General features: G+C 38.7%; 1 protein-coding gene across 1 annotated transcript in view; it reads left to right on the top strand.

Annotated features, from left to right (window-relative positions):
* ZGRF1 (zinc finger GRF-type containing 1) overlaps positions 1 to 17,461 on the top strand; it is an 81,992-nt gene that overhangs the window by 31,396 nt on the left and 33,135 nt on the right. Inside the window, exons 11-17 of the mRNA XM_030919037.1 lie at positions 572 to 745; positions 7,490 to 7,640; positions 9,756 to 10,408; positions 11,094 to 11,232; positions 12,338 to 12,522; positions 13,884 to 14,080; positions 16,910 to 17,049. Coding sequence (XP_030774897.1) covers positions 572 to 745; positions 7,490 to 7,640; positions 9,756 to 10,408; positions 11,094 to 11,232; positions 12,338 to 12,522; positions 13,884 to 14,080; positions 16,910 to 17,049 — 1,639 coding nt within the window. The remainder of the gene's footprint in view (positions 1 to 571; positions 746 to 7,489; positions 7,641 to 9,755; positions 10,409 to 11,093; positions 11,233 to 12,337; positions 12,523 to 13,883; positions 14,081 to 16,909; positions 17,050 to 17,461) is intronic.

The raw sequence follows: 17,461 nt of genomic DNA, 5'->3' as shown, positions 1-17,461 counted from the left end.
ATTCATTTTTTCCCCTTCATTGGCTATGAATCATACTTTTTTTTTTTTTTTTTTTGAGACGGAGTCTCTCTGTGTCACCCAGGCTGGAGTACAGTGGTGCGAAGTTGGCTCACTGCAACCTCCGCCTCCTTGGTTCAAGCAATTCTCCGGCCTCAGCCTCCTGAGTGGCTGGGATACAGGCGCCTACCACCACGCCTGGCTAGTTTTTTTATTTTTAGTAGAGATAGTGTTGGTCAGGCTGATCTTTAACGCCTGACCTCAAGTGATCCACCCACCTTGGCCTCCCAAAGTGCAGGAATTACAGACGTGAGCCACCATGCCCAGCCTAAATCATACTTTTTAATGTTGAAGTTAAATGCAGTTAAATCAATGCCCTTTGAATTTGTTACCCATACATATGTTTTAGGATAAGAGGAGAATTTCCTGGTTTTCAGCATTAGTTCCTGGTAATTATTTACAATAATTCCTGTTATAAGAAGTGAATTAGGTATTATGTTCTGTGTGTTTACTTTGTGAATATATGTGTCAATATATAGTTATGCAGTTCTTATTTTTAATGATTTATCTGTAGCCTGTTGAGTTTCAAGGACATCAAGTAAAAGGATCAGCTACTAGTGGTGTAATGGTCAGAGGACACAAGTCACAGCTAGGATGCAGTCAGTTTCCAGACAGCACTGAGTATGAAAACTTTATGACAGAGACACCAGAGTTACCTAGCACGTGTATGCAGATTGGCTTCTTGCAGGTAAAAATATTTTTATAGTTGCATTTTGCCAAATCATTTTCTTTCTGTTAATACTACATTTTGTAAAAATAATATAGTTGTTTGTACAGTTATAAGTTAAAAAGGAGTACAGTAAATTGACAAGAAGCAAAATAGCGCAAGTAAAACTAAATAACAAAAGTATTTTACTTGAAAGATATATTACCTTTTTAGGATTGGGAGTTTAGTAGATTACTTTTCACTTCAGAGAAGACTAGGAATTCATGATAAAAGCAAACAGGTAGATTACACAGAGAAATACTCATCTGTTTAACATCTAATAGATTTTTTTTCTTCTGATATTCCCCTTCTGTCTTTAAATATGACACTGAGTACCTCTAATTGCTACCAAAGGCAGATTTCTGGGGATGAAAGTAGAGGTCATGAGATGAGAATGATAAGCATGTATTTGAAACAGTGTTCATCAAAGAGATTTTTTTTAAATTTCCCTTTTTATTAAAGCATAATACGTATTAGAAGAAATAAAGAAAAAAAGCATAATAAGCATAATACATACAGCAAATAAGTAAATCACCACAAAGTGAACATACTCATATAACCTCCACCTTTAACAAATAGAGCATTATCAGCATCCAACAAGCTCTCCTTCTGCCCCTTTTCAGTCACTACCCTTTTCCCTAAGATATCCACTGTCTTGACTTGTAACCATCTATTAGTTTTGCTTTAAAACTTTATATAAATAGAATCATACACAGTGTATTCTTTGTGTCTGCCCTCTTTTGTTTAATATTGCAGTTTTGAAATTCATTTATGTTGTTGCCTGTGGCTATAATTTATTCATTTTAATTGCTGGTATAGTATTCTGTTGCATAAATGTATCCCAATTTATCCATTCTTCAGATGTTCATGTTATTTGTGTTTAGGGACTATTACAGATACTGCTGCTGTGAACATTCAAGTACCATCATGAACATGTACATATACACACACACGTGAGATACTTCTGTTGGTTATATTACCCAGGAGTAGCATCATTGAGTCACTGGATAGGATATATTTACTTTTAGTACAGAATGCCAAACTGGTTTCCAAAGTGGCATTTATAATTTACATCTCCATTAGGAGTGTATGAGAGTCCCCATCACTCTACATCTTTACCAACACTTGATGCTGACTGTTTTTGGTTTTCAATTTTAGCTGTTCTGGTGGGTATATACTGGTACTTCAGTTGTAATTTTAATTTGCATTTTCCTGCCTGATAGTGAGGTTGGGACCTTTTTTGTATGCCTTTGATGTAGTGCCTGTTTGGCTTTCTTCCTTTTTTTTTTGAGACGCAGTTTTGTTCTTGTTGCCCAGACTGGAGTGCAATGGCGTGATCTTGACTCACCGCAACCTCTGCCTCCTGGGTTCAAACGATTCTCCTGCTTTAGCCTCCCGAGTACCTGGGATTACAGGCATGTGCCACTTCGCCTGGCTAATTTTGTATTTTTGGTAGACATGGGGTTTCTCCTTGTTGGTCAGGCTGGTCTCAAACTCCTGACCTCAGGTGATCTGCCTGCTTCGGCCTCTCAAAATACTGGGATTACAAGCATGAGCCACCAGGCCTGACCTCTTCCTCATTTTTTAATTGATGTGCTTATCTTTTTTTTTTTTTTTTTTTTTGAGACGGAGTCTCGCTCTGTCGCCCGGGCTGGAGTGCAGTGGCCAAATCTCAGCTCACTGCAAGCTCCACCTCCCGGGTTTATGCCATTCTCCTGCCTCAGCCTCCTGAGTAGCTGGGACTACAGGCGCCCGCCACCTCGCCCGGCTAGTTTTTTGTATTTTTTAGTAGATACGGGGTTTCACCATGTTAGCCAGGATGGTCTCGATCTCCTGACCTTGTGATCCGCCCGTCTCGGCCTCCCAAAGTGCTGGGATTACAGGCTTGCGCCATGATGTGCTTATCTTTTAAAAAACTTTCTGGAATTCTTTATATAATTGGATACATACTCATTGTCAGTTGTATGCTTTGTAAATATCTTTCCTGACCCTTACGTACTTTTTCACTCTTAGTGGTATCTTTGATGAATCAGTTTGTCTTTTTTTGTTGTTTTTTGAAACAGAGTCTTAACTCTGTTACCGAGGCTGGAGTGCAGTGCATGAACATGGCTTACTGCAGCCTCAACTTCTTGGAATCAAGCAATCTTCCTGCCTCAGACTCTCAAGTAGCTGGGACTACATGTTCCCACCACTATGCCCAGCTAATTTTTTTTAGACAAGGTCTTGCTCTGTCACTCAGACTGGAGTACAGTGGCGTGATCTCAGCTCACGGCAACCTCTGCCTCCTAGGTTCAAGCAATTCTCCTGCCTCAGCCTCCCGAGTAGCTGGAACTACAGGCATGCGCCACCATGCCTGGCTAATTTTTTGTATTTTTAGTATGTTGCATATACATTTAGAACTAGCTTAACAATTTGCTATGTTGGCCAGGCTGTTCTCAAGTGATCTGCCTGCCTTGGCCTCCCAAAGGTCTGGGATTACAGGCATCAGCCACCACTCCCGGCTGCCTAGCTAATTTTTAAATTTTTTTTTTTAAGAGATGGGGTTTCACCAGGTTGCTGCTGGTTTTGAACTCCTGGGCTCAAACAATCCTCCTGCCTCAGCTTCCCAAATTGTTGGGAGTTGATGGGTTTAAGACAAATCTTGGAGGTGGAATCATGGATGTTACTGGATTAAATGTAAGGAGTAGAGTGAAAGAAAGGGAGAAGAAAAACAATTGGGCAGACTGAGGCAATTTTCATTGAGTAAAGCAAGATGGGGAACTGTATTAGTTTGCTAGGGTTGCCATAACAAATTACCACAGGTTAGATGACTTAAACAACAGAACTTAATTTTCTCACAGTCTGAAAGCTGGAAGTCCAAGATCAAGGTTCCAGCCAATTCTATTTCTCATGAGCCTCTCTTCATGGCTTACAGATAGCTGCCTTCTCCCTTGTTCTTACGTGTCCTTTTTTTGTGTGCATTTGAAGAGAGAGAGAGAGACAGAGAAATCTTTGTTGTCTCTCTTTGTAAGGAAACTAATTCAGTTGAGTAAGGGCCCCACCCTTATGACCTCATTTAACCCTAATTGTCTCCTAAAGGCCATGTCTTCAAATATAATCACATTGGAGGTTAAGGCTTCAACATACACATTTTTGTGGGTACATAATTCTCTCTGTAGCAGGGAGGAGCAGGTTTGGTGAATACATACGAATAAATAAGGAATACTTGTGAGACCGTCTAAAATAGAGATGCTACGTAAGAAGTTGGGTACATGGGTCTGATTTAGAGGAGATGTTTGTGCAGTCATTTGCACAAAGAAAAGTTTAAAGCAATAAGAATGGGTGGGTTCATTTAAAGAGAGCATAGAGAGAGAAGAGAATGGGTTTTATTTGTATCAAGAATTGGGATGGAGTTAGTTATGTGAATTATTATTGAGACACCCAATAAAATGAGGACAGAAATATGTCCATTTCATTTAGCAATGGTGACCTTGGCAAGAACAATTTCAATGAAATAGGGTTAGAATTAGTTTAGAGTCAAAGAGTGAATGAGGCCTGGCGTGGTGGCTCACACCTGTAATCCCAGCCCTCTGGGTGGCCGAGTCGGGTGGATCACCTGAGGTCAGAAGTTTGAGAATAGCCTGGTCAACATGGTGAAACCCTGTCTCTACGGAAAACACAAAAATTAGCTGTAGTCCCAGCTAGTCAGGAGCCTGAGGCACAGGAATTGCTTATACCTGGTAGGCAGAGGTTGCAGCGAGCCGAGATCACGCCACTACACTCCAGCCTGGGCAACAGAGTGAGACTTGGTCTCAAAAAAACAACAACAACAGCAAAAAGGAATGAATGAGAGGTAAGAAAGTGGAGACCATGTATGTAGCAAACTCGTTAAAAGATAAGCATATTTAATCACTCACTCATTTGACAAATATTTCTTTTTTTTGTTTTTTTGGTTTTTTTTTTTTGAGACGGAGTCTCACTCTGTTGCCCAGGCTGGAGTGCAGTGGCTGGATCTTAGCTCACTGCAAGCTCCGCCTCCCAGGTTCACGCCATTCTCCTGCCTCAGCCTCCCAAGTAGCTGGGACTACAGGCGCCCGCCACCTCACCCGGCTAGTTTTTTGTGTTTTTTAGTAGAGACGGGGCTTCACCCGCCACCTCACCCGGCTAGTTTTTTGTGTTTTTTAGTAGAGACGGGGTTTCACCGGGTTAGCCCGGATGGTCTCGATCTCCTGACCTCGTGATCCGCTGGTCTCGGCCTCCCAAAGTGCTGGGATTACAGGCTTGAGCCACCGCGCCCGGCCTGACAAATATTTCTTGAGCAATGCCTGTATGTTACGCTGTTCTTGGTCTAGAGATAGGCTTGTGAATAAGGCACAATCTTTCCCTCACAGAACTTACATTCTGGTTAAAGGAGACAGAAAATAAATATACAGCACCTCAGAGTGTCTTAAGTGCTCTGAAGAATGACACTGGTATGTAGGGGGATAGGGAGTACACATGGGATGGAGTTCTATTTTAGGCAAGGTAAGCCTGTCTGATAAGATGACACTGGAGTCAAGATCTGAGTGAAGAGAGGGAGAGAGCCATGCAGATATCTAGGGAAAAGGCATTCCAGGCACAGGGAATAGCAAGAGCAAAGGTTTTGGGGCAGAAGAATGATGGCTGGTGTGTAGAACAGCAAGGAGGCTGCCATGGAATGAATGAGGGGGAGGTTGAGAGGCAGTGAGATTAACCAGGAGGTAAGGGGCTGATCAGGTAGGGCTGCATAGGGCTTTGTAAGAGCTGCCTCATACTTTAAGAGAGATTGGGAGCATTGGAGGGTTTTGATCAGAGGAGTGAAATAATCAAACTTACATTTTAGAAAGAACTCTGGCAAGTTTGTGGAGAGGGTAGTAGGGGAACAGAACGGAATACTGTACTCAGTAAGTATTGCCTGTTACTGTTATTTTTATTAAAGAGGCAATATAGTCTAGATTGGCTAGATTTGAACTCCTTTATAAGCTTGATGAATAAAGCAAATTTAAGTGCTAAATTGTTCTTTTTCTCACTTCCCTCAGTTGTAAAATAAGGAAAATAAGAGTACCCACCTCATATGGTTGTGATAAGGATTAAACAAATTAAAAATATTTAGTGTTGGCATATAGTAAGAACTCAGAAATATAATAAAACTATTTTTATGGTGATGATTGTAATTTCCCATTTGTCTGTCTTCCACTGAACTGAACTCCTTGAGTCCAGAGATCATGAGTATTTTTTCACATCTTTATTTCCTAGCACAGCACCCAGAACCCAGTAGCCAATCAAGAAAATGCTGTAAAATGTATATATAAGCTTATAAACTTTGAATCTTTATTGTCTTTTTTTTTTTTTTTTTTTTGAGAAGGAGTCTTGCTCTGTTGCCCAGGCTGGAGTGTAATGGTGTGATCTCAGCTCACTGAAACCTCGCTTCCCAGGTTCAAGCGGTTCCCCTGTCTCAGCCTCACGAGTAGCTGGGATTACAGGAGCACGACACCATGCCTGGCTAATTTTTTGTGTTTTGGTAGAGACAGGGTTTCACTGTGTTGCCCAGGCTGGTCTCGAATGTCTGACCTCAGGTGATCCACCCGTCTCAGCCTCCCAAAATGCTGGGATTACAGGAGTGAGCCACTGTGCCTGGCTATTGTCATTTATTAAGGAAAATATCATACACTCACTAACATACTCATTTTAGCAAGTTCAAATCATTTACAAGAGTATGAAGTTATAAGTAAAAGAGCTTTTCCCCCAATTCCATTCCCATCTGAATCCACTCTAACAATATGGTATGTATTCTTCCAAATTTTATTCTTTTATTCTGTGCTTGTCAAAGAATTTTTTTTTTTTTTTTTTGAGACGGAGTCTCGCTCTGTTGCCCAGGCTGGAGTGCGGTGGCCGGATCACAGCTCACTGCAAGCTCCGCCTCCCGGGTTTATGCCATTCTCCTGCCTCAGCCTCCCGAGTAGCTGGGACTACAGGCACCCACCACCTCGCCCAACTAGTTTTTTGTATTTTTAGTAGAGACGGGGTTTCACCATGTTAGCCAGGATGGTCTCGATCTCCTGACCTCGTGATCCGCCCGTCTCAGCCTCCCAAAGTGCTGGGATTACAGGCTTGAGCCACTGCGCCCGGCCCCTGTGCTTATACAAATATATATATTGTATATATATTTGCTCATCATATTAGATTTTAAGATGATTAATTTCTGGAAGAAGTAGCAGCAAAATTAAATGCTGTTCTAACAAGAATAACATATGAACTGTATAGCTGGGATATATTTTTAAATTTCACTTCATTTTGGAGCAATGTCTTGAAGTTTAGATCAACTATGGACTTGAGGACATAAGAGAAAACTGTTCAGTCCTTGAGTCTGCAGGGATTTAGACCTTCACAGCTATAAACATTAGGTCTAATTTGGCCCGAGCCCCTTAGAATGGCAATTGATCTTCAGGACCAAATCCTAATAACCCAGACCAGTCCAAATCAAAATCTGACCCACTTCAAATAAATCTGAAAGATTTTTTGCTCTATATTTTACTGTTATTCTTGTTGATTTTAGTAAATTTATCCCGTCCTTTTTGGAAGAAGTTTTATAGTTGTTGCCCCCACCATAGCTCTACATAATGTGCTTTAAATCATTATTTTTATAATATAGATTACTAGAATTCATTCAAACTAAAGAAAAAAATCAGAAGATTTTGGTCTGTAGTTTTGATTCTTCTTTCTGTGTAGGTGACATCACCAGAACAAAACGTCTCTACGTTGAGCCCTATTTCTACCTTTTCTTTGAACTCAAGAGATGAAGACTTCATGGTAGAATTCTCTGAGACGTCCCTGAAAGCAAGAACTTTACCTGATGATCTTCATTTTCTCAACTTGGAGGGTAGTCGTTACCATATTGCTCTAATATCTGTCTATTCATTTAAGAGATGAAATTTTTTATTTGAGAGATTATTACAGTAAATATATCTTAGAACCAGATTCAGTGTCATACCCCTTGAAGCCTTTCCATAACTTTTCTTCCTTTGAACTTTTTCTATCATAGATAGCTATTCCAGGTACAATATTCCCTTCTAGCTATCTAGTTCCTTCTTGTTTCTCCTCCCAACTTTGTCAACACAGACCCCTGAAAGTATCTTCTACCATTGTCGGTACTTCTCACAGCTGTAACTGCAGCATCTGACCCCTTTATAGCCCCTTCCTGTTCCAGAGGAATGACTCATTGCAAATGTCTCATCAACACCGTTGGTTGACTTTAGCATAACCTCTTAGTTTCTCTTTTTGCTTTGGGATCCTGAACTCTTCAACTGCTGTTCCATACTTGCATGCCTAGGACTCTGGGTTTTCATATATTTTGGCCCTTCACTATGAGTCAGCTTCTGCTTTTTGATGAATATAATACTATTCTCTAGGATCCCTTTCACTAAAATTTCTTTTCTTCTCTCTTTTCTTATAATCTTATCAATATATCTTCCCCTGATTCTGAATTTATGTTGGGTGAGGGGTGAGTTGTAGATAATTTTTTTGATTTTGGATGGATGATACAAAAAATTTTGTAATGTGAATTGGTAGTTGGGTTAGAGAAGATTTTATGGGTGTGCTTGGTAGAAGACAACAAGGTAGAGAAGAATCAAATACACGGACGGGAGTGGGTATTCAAGAACAAGTGATATGGTAATGAACAGTAGATGATTTTCACAGTTATACCATGAATCTTTTAGTTTAATGGATTTTTAACTTTTCTTTCAGTGTTACTTGATTGACTTGTTAGAATTACAACATAGCACTTTATAAAAGAATATTCACTGGCTCACCTACTGCTCTGCTACTTTCCAGATGATCTCCAGAGTGTATTAACAGCAAAACAAAAACTCTGTCAGGAAGGTACATTATTATAAAATAGGTATCCATAGTATTGTCAGATAAAAACTATCAGCTTGCATAATTCTGATGCAGTATTATTCATTTTTTTATATATTCAACAAATATTTATTGCTTCTTAGATTTTTAGGAATATATCACTAAAGCTGCTGACACACAAAGAATCATTAGAATCATTAAACTTTTTCAGACAGAATTTGCCATGAGTTTACCAGAATTCTACTCTTATCAAACACCATTAGATCAAAAAAAAGCTAAAATATTTTTTACTCTGAAGGGTAACATAATTCATGAGTGTAAAAATATCTAAAGGAAGTTACAATCACATAGTCATATAAATGAACCATGAATTTCAGTCTCTGGAGAAAGAATGAAAGTAGATATAAAAAACTAGTCTAGGTTCTTTTTTTTTTTTTTTTTTTTGAGACGGAGTCTCGCTCTGTCGCCCAGGCTGGAGTGGCCGGATCTCAGCTCACTGCAAGCTCCGCCTCCCGGGTTCACGCCATTCTCCTGCCTCAGCCTCCCAAGTGGCTGGGATTACAGGCGCCCGCCACCTCGCCCGGCTAGTTTTTTGTTTTTTTAGTAGAGACGGGGTTTCACCGTGTTAGCCAGGATGGTCTCGATCTCCTGACCTCGTGATCTGCCCGTCTCAGCCTCCCAAAGTGCTGGGATTACAGGCTTGAGCCACCGCGCCCGGCTAGTCTAGGTTCTTATCCTGACTCTGCCACTTTGTAGTTATGCTACCTCTAAGCCTTTGTAATCTCATTTGTAAAATGAGAATGATGCATTTTTTGGTTGTCGTTAGCTTTAAAGTGCTTTGAAAACGTTAAGTGCTATATAAACATAATTTAGTAATTAGGAAAATAATCATTAGTTAAAGAGAAGAAGAAAAAGAGGGACTTCATCAACCCTAAAAATGTTTCAGTATATATGAATTAAGCTTTGAAATCTTTTTCTTTGAGATTAAAACCATTAATTTTTTTTAAGGAAACAAAATAATATGATTTTTTTTTTCAGGGCAAGTTGCTACTTTTTGCTTTTGTATACCCACTGTTTTCTAGAGCCTAGGTGATAACTAGTAGAACATTTTTATTTAATCAGCATTCTGTTTTTTCAGGGATGAAAAAATCCAGTTCTCTGAAGAATGAGAACCTTCAAAGGCTTTCATTAGTAAGTAGAACCCAGGTTCCACTTATTACTTTGCCACCTACTGATGGGCCAGCTGACTTAGACTCTCATTTGTGTATGATCAACTCTAACACGTACAAGTCTTCTGGTTCCCCCATGCTCCACTTGTGTGAAAAGTCAGCAGTTCTTCCTTTTAGCATTGAGCCTGAGGACCAAAATGAAACCTCTTTCTCTGAAGAATCTGGGGAAGTGACTCCAGGGGATGTTACACTTCTCAATAATATGTCTACTCAGAGCAAGTGGCTGAAATATCAAAACACATCCCAATGCAATGTGACTACTCCAGACAGAGCTGATAAGAGAATAACTGATGGCTTTTCTGCTGAGGCTGTTTCTGGGATGCATTTTAGAGACACAAGTAAAAGACAGAGTGATGTTATCAATGAAAACTCTTTAAACTCTGTGCATTTGCAAATGATAAAAGGCATGCTCTATCAACAGCAGCAGGATTTTAGCAGTCAAGAATTGGTTTCCAGAAAGAAAGTACTTTCTCTGAATTTAAAGCAGACTTCTAAGACAGAGGAAATTAAAAATGTATTAGGAGGGTCTACCTGCTACAACTATAGTGTAAAGGATTTACAGGTGAGGAAATGTACCAGTCTTGTACATTTTTCCAATAGTTATTGTCTGAATTTCAACAAAAGAATTAACAAAATATACTGCATAGGAGCAATTTGAACAGATGGCTTTTCCTAACTCTGAGCTGCAGTCACATCATCTTTTACTTAAAATCTCTCGTAATAGTAGTGAACATTGAATGAAATGATTTATTTGAAAGTATCTGGTACAGTGTCTGGTACATTATCAATACTTAATAAGTGATAGCTCCTATTTTTGTTTCCATCACTACTACCATTGCAATGATTGTTTTTACTTTTGACTGTCAATTGTGTTTGCTGATTAAGTCATCATTGGGGTAAAGGTGCATCTTATTTCACGTTAATTTTGAATAATCCTTATTATAGTCATAACCAGAAATAAAGATGCATAATGATCCATTCACATCAGTTAAACTTTTCCTAGCAAAAAATATATAAAAACTTATTAAGGGGCAGATAAGAAAAGTTACTCTTATTTAGGGTTAAAAATGCCATTTGTAGGTATTCTTGCTGTATTTGGTTTCTCATTTAAAATTTGAAAGTAATTTTCAAGAATCCTAGAAATCAAAAGAATTAATTAAAAAAATAAGTCTATGAAAAATAATTTACTTTTTAGTAAACAGTATTTTTCTGGAGTTGCTATGATAACTTGAATTATTCCATTGCAGGAGATAAGTGGCTCTGAGCTATGTTTTCCAAGTGGGCAGAAAATAAAATCTGCTTATCTTCCCCAAAGGCAAATTTACATACCAGCTGTTTTTCAGTCTCCTGCTCATTATAAGCAGACTTTCACATCTTGCCTCATAGGTATGGCTGTTGAGTTTTTATTGTATTACGATTGCTGCTTCATGTAAGTAGTAGAATTGTGAGAGTATGATACATTATACTGTGAATTTTCATACTAAATATCTCATTCAAGATTTGTTATTTTTCATATGTTCTAGTTTTTGAACAGTAACTTTAATTCTAATTTCAGATCAAAACTGAGTTTTAAAAGTGGGAGATGACAATCTTCTTTTTTTTGAGACAGGATCTCACTCTGTTGCCCAGGCTGGAGTGCAGTGGAGCGGTCTTGGCTCACTGCAACCTTGCCTTCCAGCCTCAAGCAATCCTCCTGCTTCAGCCTCCCGAGTAGCTGGAACCACAGGTGCACACCACCATACCCAGCTAATTTTTTTTTTTTTTTGACACGGAGTCTCGCTCTGTCCCCCAGGCTGGAGTGCAGTGGCCCAATCTCGGCTCACTGCAAACTCCGCCCCCTGGGTTCACGCCATTCTCCTGCCTCAGCCTCCGGAGTAGCTGGAACTACAGGCACCTGCCACCATGCCCGGCTAATTTTTTTTTGTATTTTTAGTAGAGATGGGGTTTCACCGTGTTAGCCAGGATGGTCTCGATCTGCTGACCTCGTGATCCGCCCGCCTCAGCCTCCCAAAGTGCAGGGATTACAAGTGTGAGCCACCATGCCTGGCCAACCCAGCTAATGTTTGTATTTTTAGCAGAAATGAGGTTTCACCATGTGGCTCAGGCTGGTCTTGAACCCCTGGGCTCAAGCAGTCTACTCACCTTGGCCTCCCAAAGTGCTTTGATTACAGGCATGAGCCACCACACTTGGCCAGGATTATCTTTTGCAAGTTAAGAGTTTTTCTTTCTTTCTCTTTCTTTCTTTCTTTCTTTCTTTCTTTCTTTCTTTCTTTCTGTCTGTCTGTCTGTCTGTCTTTCTTTCTTTCTTTCTTTTTTTTAAGTAGAAGTAAATGACCTGTTAAATTTAGCAGAAAATAACTTTTAAAAGTGGAAATTCGTATTGTGTATGACCCTGTTTAAAGGCTATTCAAATTTAGCTACAAACAGCACATGTAATACAAACAAAATTATTTTGTATTTAATTTTCTGCTTTATCTCTTTTTTTTTGTAGAACATCTAAATATATTGCTCTTTGGGTTAGCACAAAACTTGCACAAAGCTCTTTCAAAAGTTGACATATCATTTTACACATCATTGAAGGGAGAGAAACTGAAAAACGTAGAAAATAATGTGCCATCCTGCCATCATAGTCAACCTGCAAAACTTGTCATGGTTAAAAAGGAAGGTCCAAATAAGGTATTCTTGCTTCCCCTCCCCCTACCATACCAAATACTTCTCTTATAAAGGGTTTAGGTACCTATTACTTCATGATAAGCTTAAAGAGTGAGTCTTAAGAGCTTTCTATTTGAGGTGCTAGTACCTAACACACATTAAATTCTCAAAGTTTTATTGAAAGAATGATCTGTGCTCTAGGATACAAAAATATGAGTTAAAATTAACCTTCAAGTTGCTTAGAATCTTTTTGTGTAGTATTTTTATTTTATTTTTATTATTATTATTTTTTTAGAGACAGGGTCTCACTGTTGCCCAGGCTGGAGTGCAGTGCCATGATCATAGCTCACTGCAGCCTTGAACTTCTGGGCTCAAGCCATCCTCCTGCCTTGGCCTCCCAAAGTGCTAGGATTACAGGCATAAGCCACTGTGCCCACCTGAAAATTTTACATACTTCTGTAATTGATAAAATAGGAGGAATATGCCTAAGTTATAGTGAGATCACTGAGAAGGGGGATGTGTTTCAACCTGAGAGCTTAGAGATTTCAGAAATGAGCCTGAAAAAAATGAAGGTTGAAACTAGTCTACCATGTAATCCCCAGTACAAGTAACAGATAAGGCCAGAGGAATAGACAAGTATGCTGACTTAATTTATATTGTTAATAATATATTATGGAGGGAGTCAGGTTAGTAAAACGTATGTTGATTGATGACTTATACTCATTGTAGAACTGTGCTTTCATTCATAATACAATTTGCTTCCACCGTTTGCATATCCCACTTTATTGTTAGCTAAGTGTATAAATTTGGATTTAAATTTAGGCGTCAAAAGCCAAAATTCATAAATAGTGGTATAACTGTGGACTAAAATATAGCTACTAAAAGTCTTTGTTTTCTTTTTAAGATTATTTGATGACATAGTTTCATGCTCATACTATGTTGTTGGGTACGAAGGGTAGGTTACGGAGTAGAAAATGTATCATCTGAGTTTTGTTTAAAAAATTTTACATGTGTTTGTTCTTGTTGGGTTGTGGTGTGTGTGTACTTACGTGAATGAGAAAAAAGGATAGAAAGAAATGGATAAGATATTCAGTGCTTCTGGGCAGCTTTCAGGTTGTTTATAGTGAACATTTTAAATCAGAAAAGCAAATTTTCAAATAAGCTTTTACTCTCAGAATAATGTAATCTTTTGATAAAGAGAAAGTAAATGGAAAAGCAGGTGGTTTTAAATTTTAAATTAATAATAAAGTTAAGTTGTATAGTGACTAATTTACTGGAGTACAGTAATGCCAAGCAGTCTGCATAGAAGCCTTGACATACACAAAAATAATCGAAAAATAAAAGCTTTTTTTCACTAAATGTTGATCTTTTTTCGTTCGCCTTAGGGTCGTCTCTTTTATACATGTGATGGACCCAAAGCTGATCGATGTAAATTCTTTAAATGGCTTGAGGACATGACTCCAGGATATTTAACACAGGAAGGAGCTCAACCTGGCATGGTTTTAAGTGATATTAAGAGTATTGGCTTGTACTTAAGAAGTCAAAAGATACCACTCTATGAGGAATGCCAGCTTTTGGTGAGGTATGTTTTATAGTACCAAGCGATTGCCTGTGATTATATAAGAAAACGACAGCCTTCACAGAACTATCATCAGTTTTGAAAGAGATTAAGATAGGAAAACTATTTAAAAGATGGAATACCTCAGTTTCTAAACCTGCAAAATGGGAATAAGTCTTTTTTTGTTTGTTTGTTTGAGACGGAGTCTCGTTCTGTCACCCAGGCTGGAGTGCAGTGGCCGGATCTCAGCTCACTGCAAGCTCCACCTCCCAGGTTTATGCCATTCTCCTGCCTCAGCCTCCCGAATTGCTGGGACTACAGGCACCCGCCACCTCGCCTGGCTAGTTTTTTTTTTTTTTTTTTTGTATTTTTTAGTAGAGACGGGGTTTCACCGTGTTAGCCAGGATGGTCTCGATCTCCTGACCTCGTGATCCGCCCGTCTTGGCCTCCCAAAGTACTGGGATTACAGGCTTGAGCCACCACGCTCGGCCGTCTTTTTTTTTTTTTTAATTATATAGTGACAAGATCTTGCTCTGTTGCCCGGGCTGGGGTGCAGTGGTGTGATCCTTAGCTCACTGCAGCCTTGAACTCTTGGGCTCAAGCTCTCCACCTGGCCCAGCCTCCTGAGTAGCTAGGACTTCAGGCCTATGCCACCATGCCCAGCTAATTCGAAATTTTTGTAGAGTTGGAGTCTTGCTATATTGCCCAGGCTGGTTTCGAACTCCTGGACTGAAACGATCTTCCCATCTCAGCCTCCTGAAGTGCTGGAATTAGAGGCGTGAGCTACTATGCTCGGCCAGGGAATGTCTTTAAAGTTATTTCGACTCCCTCTAAACATCAAATAGTGTGAGCAATATCAGTATAACTAGCAGGGTGCTATTTTTCTAACTTATTTTATGTATAGTTGGGGCTGTGTTCCACAATCCTAAGGGAAACCCTATCTGACAAACTATAGGAATAATTTTTAGCAGTGTGGCATAATAAATAACTGATTGTTTGCATGTCTGACCTACATAGCTTATAGGATAATAGAATGCTACTTTTTGGAAGTATGTCTTTTATAAAAGTTTAGATTATTCAAAATAAATATAAAGACCATTTGCATGGTGATTTAATAGTAACATTTTTATTGGGAGCCTGATATATGCCAGGCCCTCTTGTAACTAGGCACTTTACACGAATTTTTTTTTTTTTTTTTCTTTTTTGAGACGGAGTCTCACTGTCTCCCAGGCTGGAGTGCAGTGGCACGATCTTGGCTCACTGCAGCTCCGCCTCCTGGGTTCACGCCATTCTCCTGCCTCAGCCTCCGGAGTAGCTGGGACTACAGGTGCCCGCCACCATGCCCGGCTAATTTTTTGTATTTTTAGTAGAGACGGGGTTTCACCGTGTTAGCCAGGATGGTCTTGATCTCCTGACCTTGTGATCCGCCTGCCTCGGCCTCCCAAAGTGCTGGGATTACAGGCGTGAGCCACCGCACCTGGCCTCACATGAGTTCTTTTATGTAATTATTATAATAGCCTGTAAGATGGAGATATGGGAATAAGTTATTCCCATTTTATAGTTTGGAAAATGAGGTTCCTCAAAAAAAAAAAAAATAGAACTATCATATGATCCAGCAATCCCAATCTTGGGTATGTATCCAAAAGAAAGGAAATAAGTATATCAAAGAGATACCTGCACTTTCATGTTTATTTCAGCAGTATTCACAATAGCCAAGATACGGAATCAACCTAAGTGTCTGTCAGAAGATGAATGGATAAAAAAAATGTGGTATATAAACACACACACACATACACAATGGGATCTTAGGCATAAAAACGACTGAAGGCCTATAATTTGCAACAACTGGAGGTCATTATGTTAAGTGAAATTAGCCAAAGGCCAGGCATGGTCTCACGCCTGTAATCCCAGAACTTTGGGAGGCCAAGGTGGGCGAATCACTTGAACACAGGAGTTCAAGACCAGCTTGGGCAACATGATGAAATGTTGTCTCTTGAAACCTGGTCTCTACAAAAAATAAAAAAATTAGCCAGGTGTGGTGGCCTGCACCTGTAGTACCAGCTACTTGGGAGGCTGAAACAGGATGAGCCCAGGAGGTGGAGGTTGCACTGAGCCAAGGTCATGCCACTGCACTTCCAGCCTGGGCAACAAAGCCAGACTCTGTCTCAATCAGTATCAAGAAAAAAAAAAAAAGAAAGACGCCAGATACCAAAAGACAAATGTTGCATGTTCTTACTCATATGTGGAGCTAAAAAAGCAGATCTCATGGAAGTAAGAGAGTAGAATGGTGGTTACCAGAAGCTGGGAAGAAAAGGGGGTGGGAAATGAAGAGAGGTTGGTTAAAATGTAAAAAAAAAAAAAAAGAAAAAGGAATACAGTAGGGAAATTATAGTTAATAATTTATTGTATATTCAGAACAACTAGAAGAGAAGAATTGTAATGTTCCCAACACAAAGAAAAGATCAGTGTTTGAAATGATGAATATCCCAGTTTCCCTGATTTGATTTGATCATTACTCAATGTGTAAAGAGACCAGGAGATCACATTTACTCCTAAAGTATGTGTAACTATTATATACCAATAAAACAAATTAAATTTAAAGATTTTAAAAAGCACATGAGGTGTTCTATCTTTCAGATACTTTTCTATCTCAGTCTCTTCTAAAACTGATGACAGTTCTGTGAGAGTTGTTATTGTCTTACTTTGATAGAATATATTTATATTTTGTATACATGTATGAAAGTAGGTACACATATAAAACCTGGTTCTTTTCATACTGTATTTTAAAGATTTTCAAAAAACTTACACCTTAATATTATTACAACTCATTTTTATTTTTTATTCCCTTTTCAGAAAAGGATTTGATTTTCAGAGAAAACAGTATGGCAAACTAAAGAAGTTTACTACTGTAAATCCTGAGTTTTATAATGAACCAAAAACCAAACTTTATCTTAAGCTGAGTCGGAAGGAAAGTTCTTCAGCTTATAGCAAAAGTAAGTTGATCTGATCATACTGGTGATTCAATCTAGCCTTATATCTCCCATTACATACAGCTGTATAAGTTGTTTATATTAAAGAATTTTATATTAAATTTTAAAAGTATAATTTAATAGTACTGTGTATTATAAACTAATTGTAGAATAAATTAGACCATTTCTAAAAAATATATTTTAAGATGTTAGGGCTTTTTAAAAACTTCATTAAAAGGGATACCAAAAACATTTAATTAGTTCTTGGAATCATATAAGTAAGTATATTGAATCAACTGTGCCCTGATTTAATGTCAAAAATAAACCGAAAATATGTAATAATGAGTTTGTTGATGCTTCTTTTATTGTCTATGTAATTTGGCAACATTGAACCCCAAATTTTGTATATTTGCAAATAAAATCCTTTAAACATTTC

Source organism: Rhinopithecus roxellana, chromosome 2, assembly GCF_007565055.1.
Source record: "Rhinopithecus roxellana isolate Shanxi Qingling chromosome 2, ASM756505v1, whole genome shotgun sequence".
In the NCBI taxonomy this organism is placed as follows: Eukaryota; Metazoa; Chordata; class Mammalia; order Primates; family Cercopithecidae; genus Rhinopithecus; species Rhinopithecus roxellana.
The sequence above is the reverse complement of the archived record's forward strand: the minus strand, read 5'-3'. Positions and strand labels throughout refer to the sequence as shown.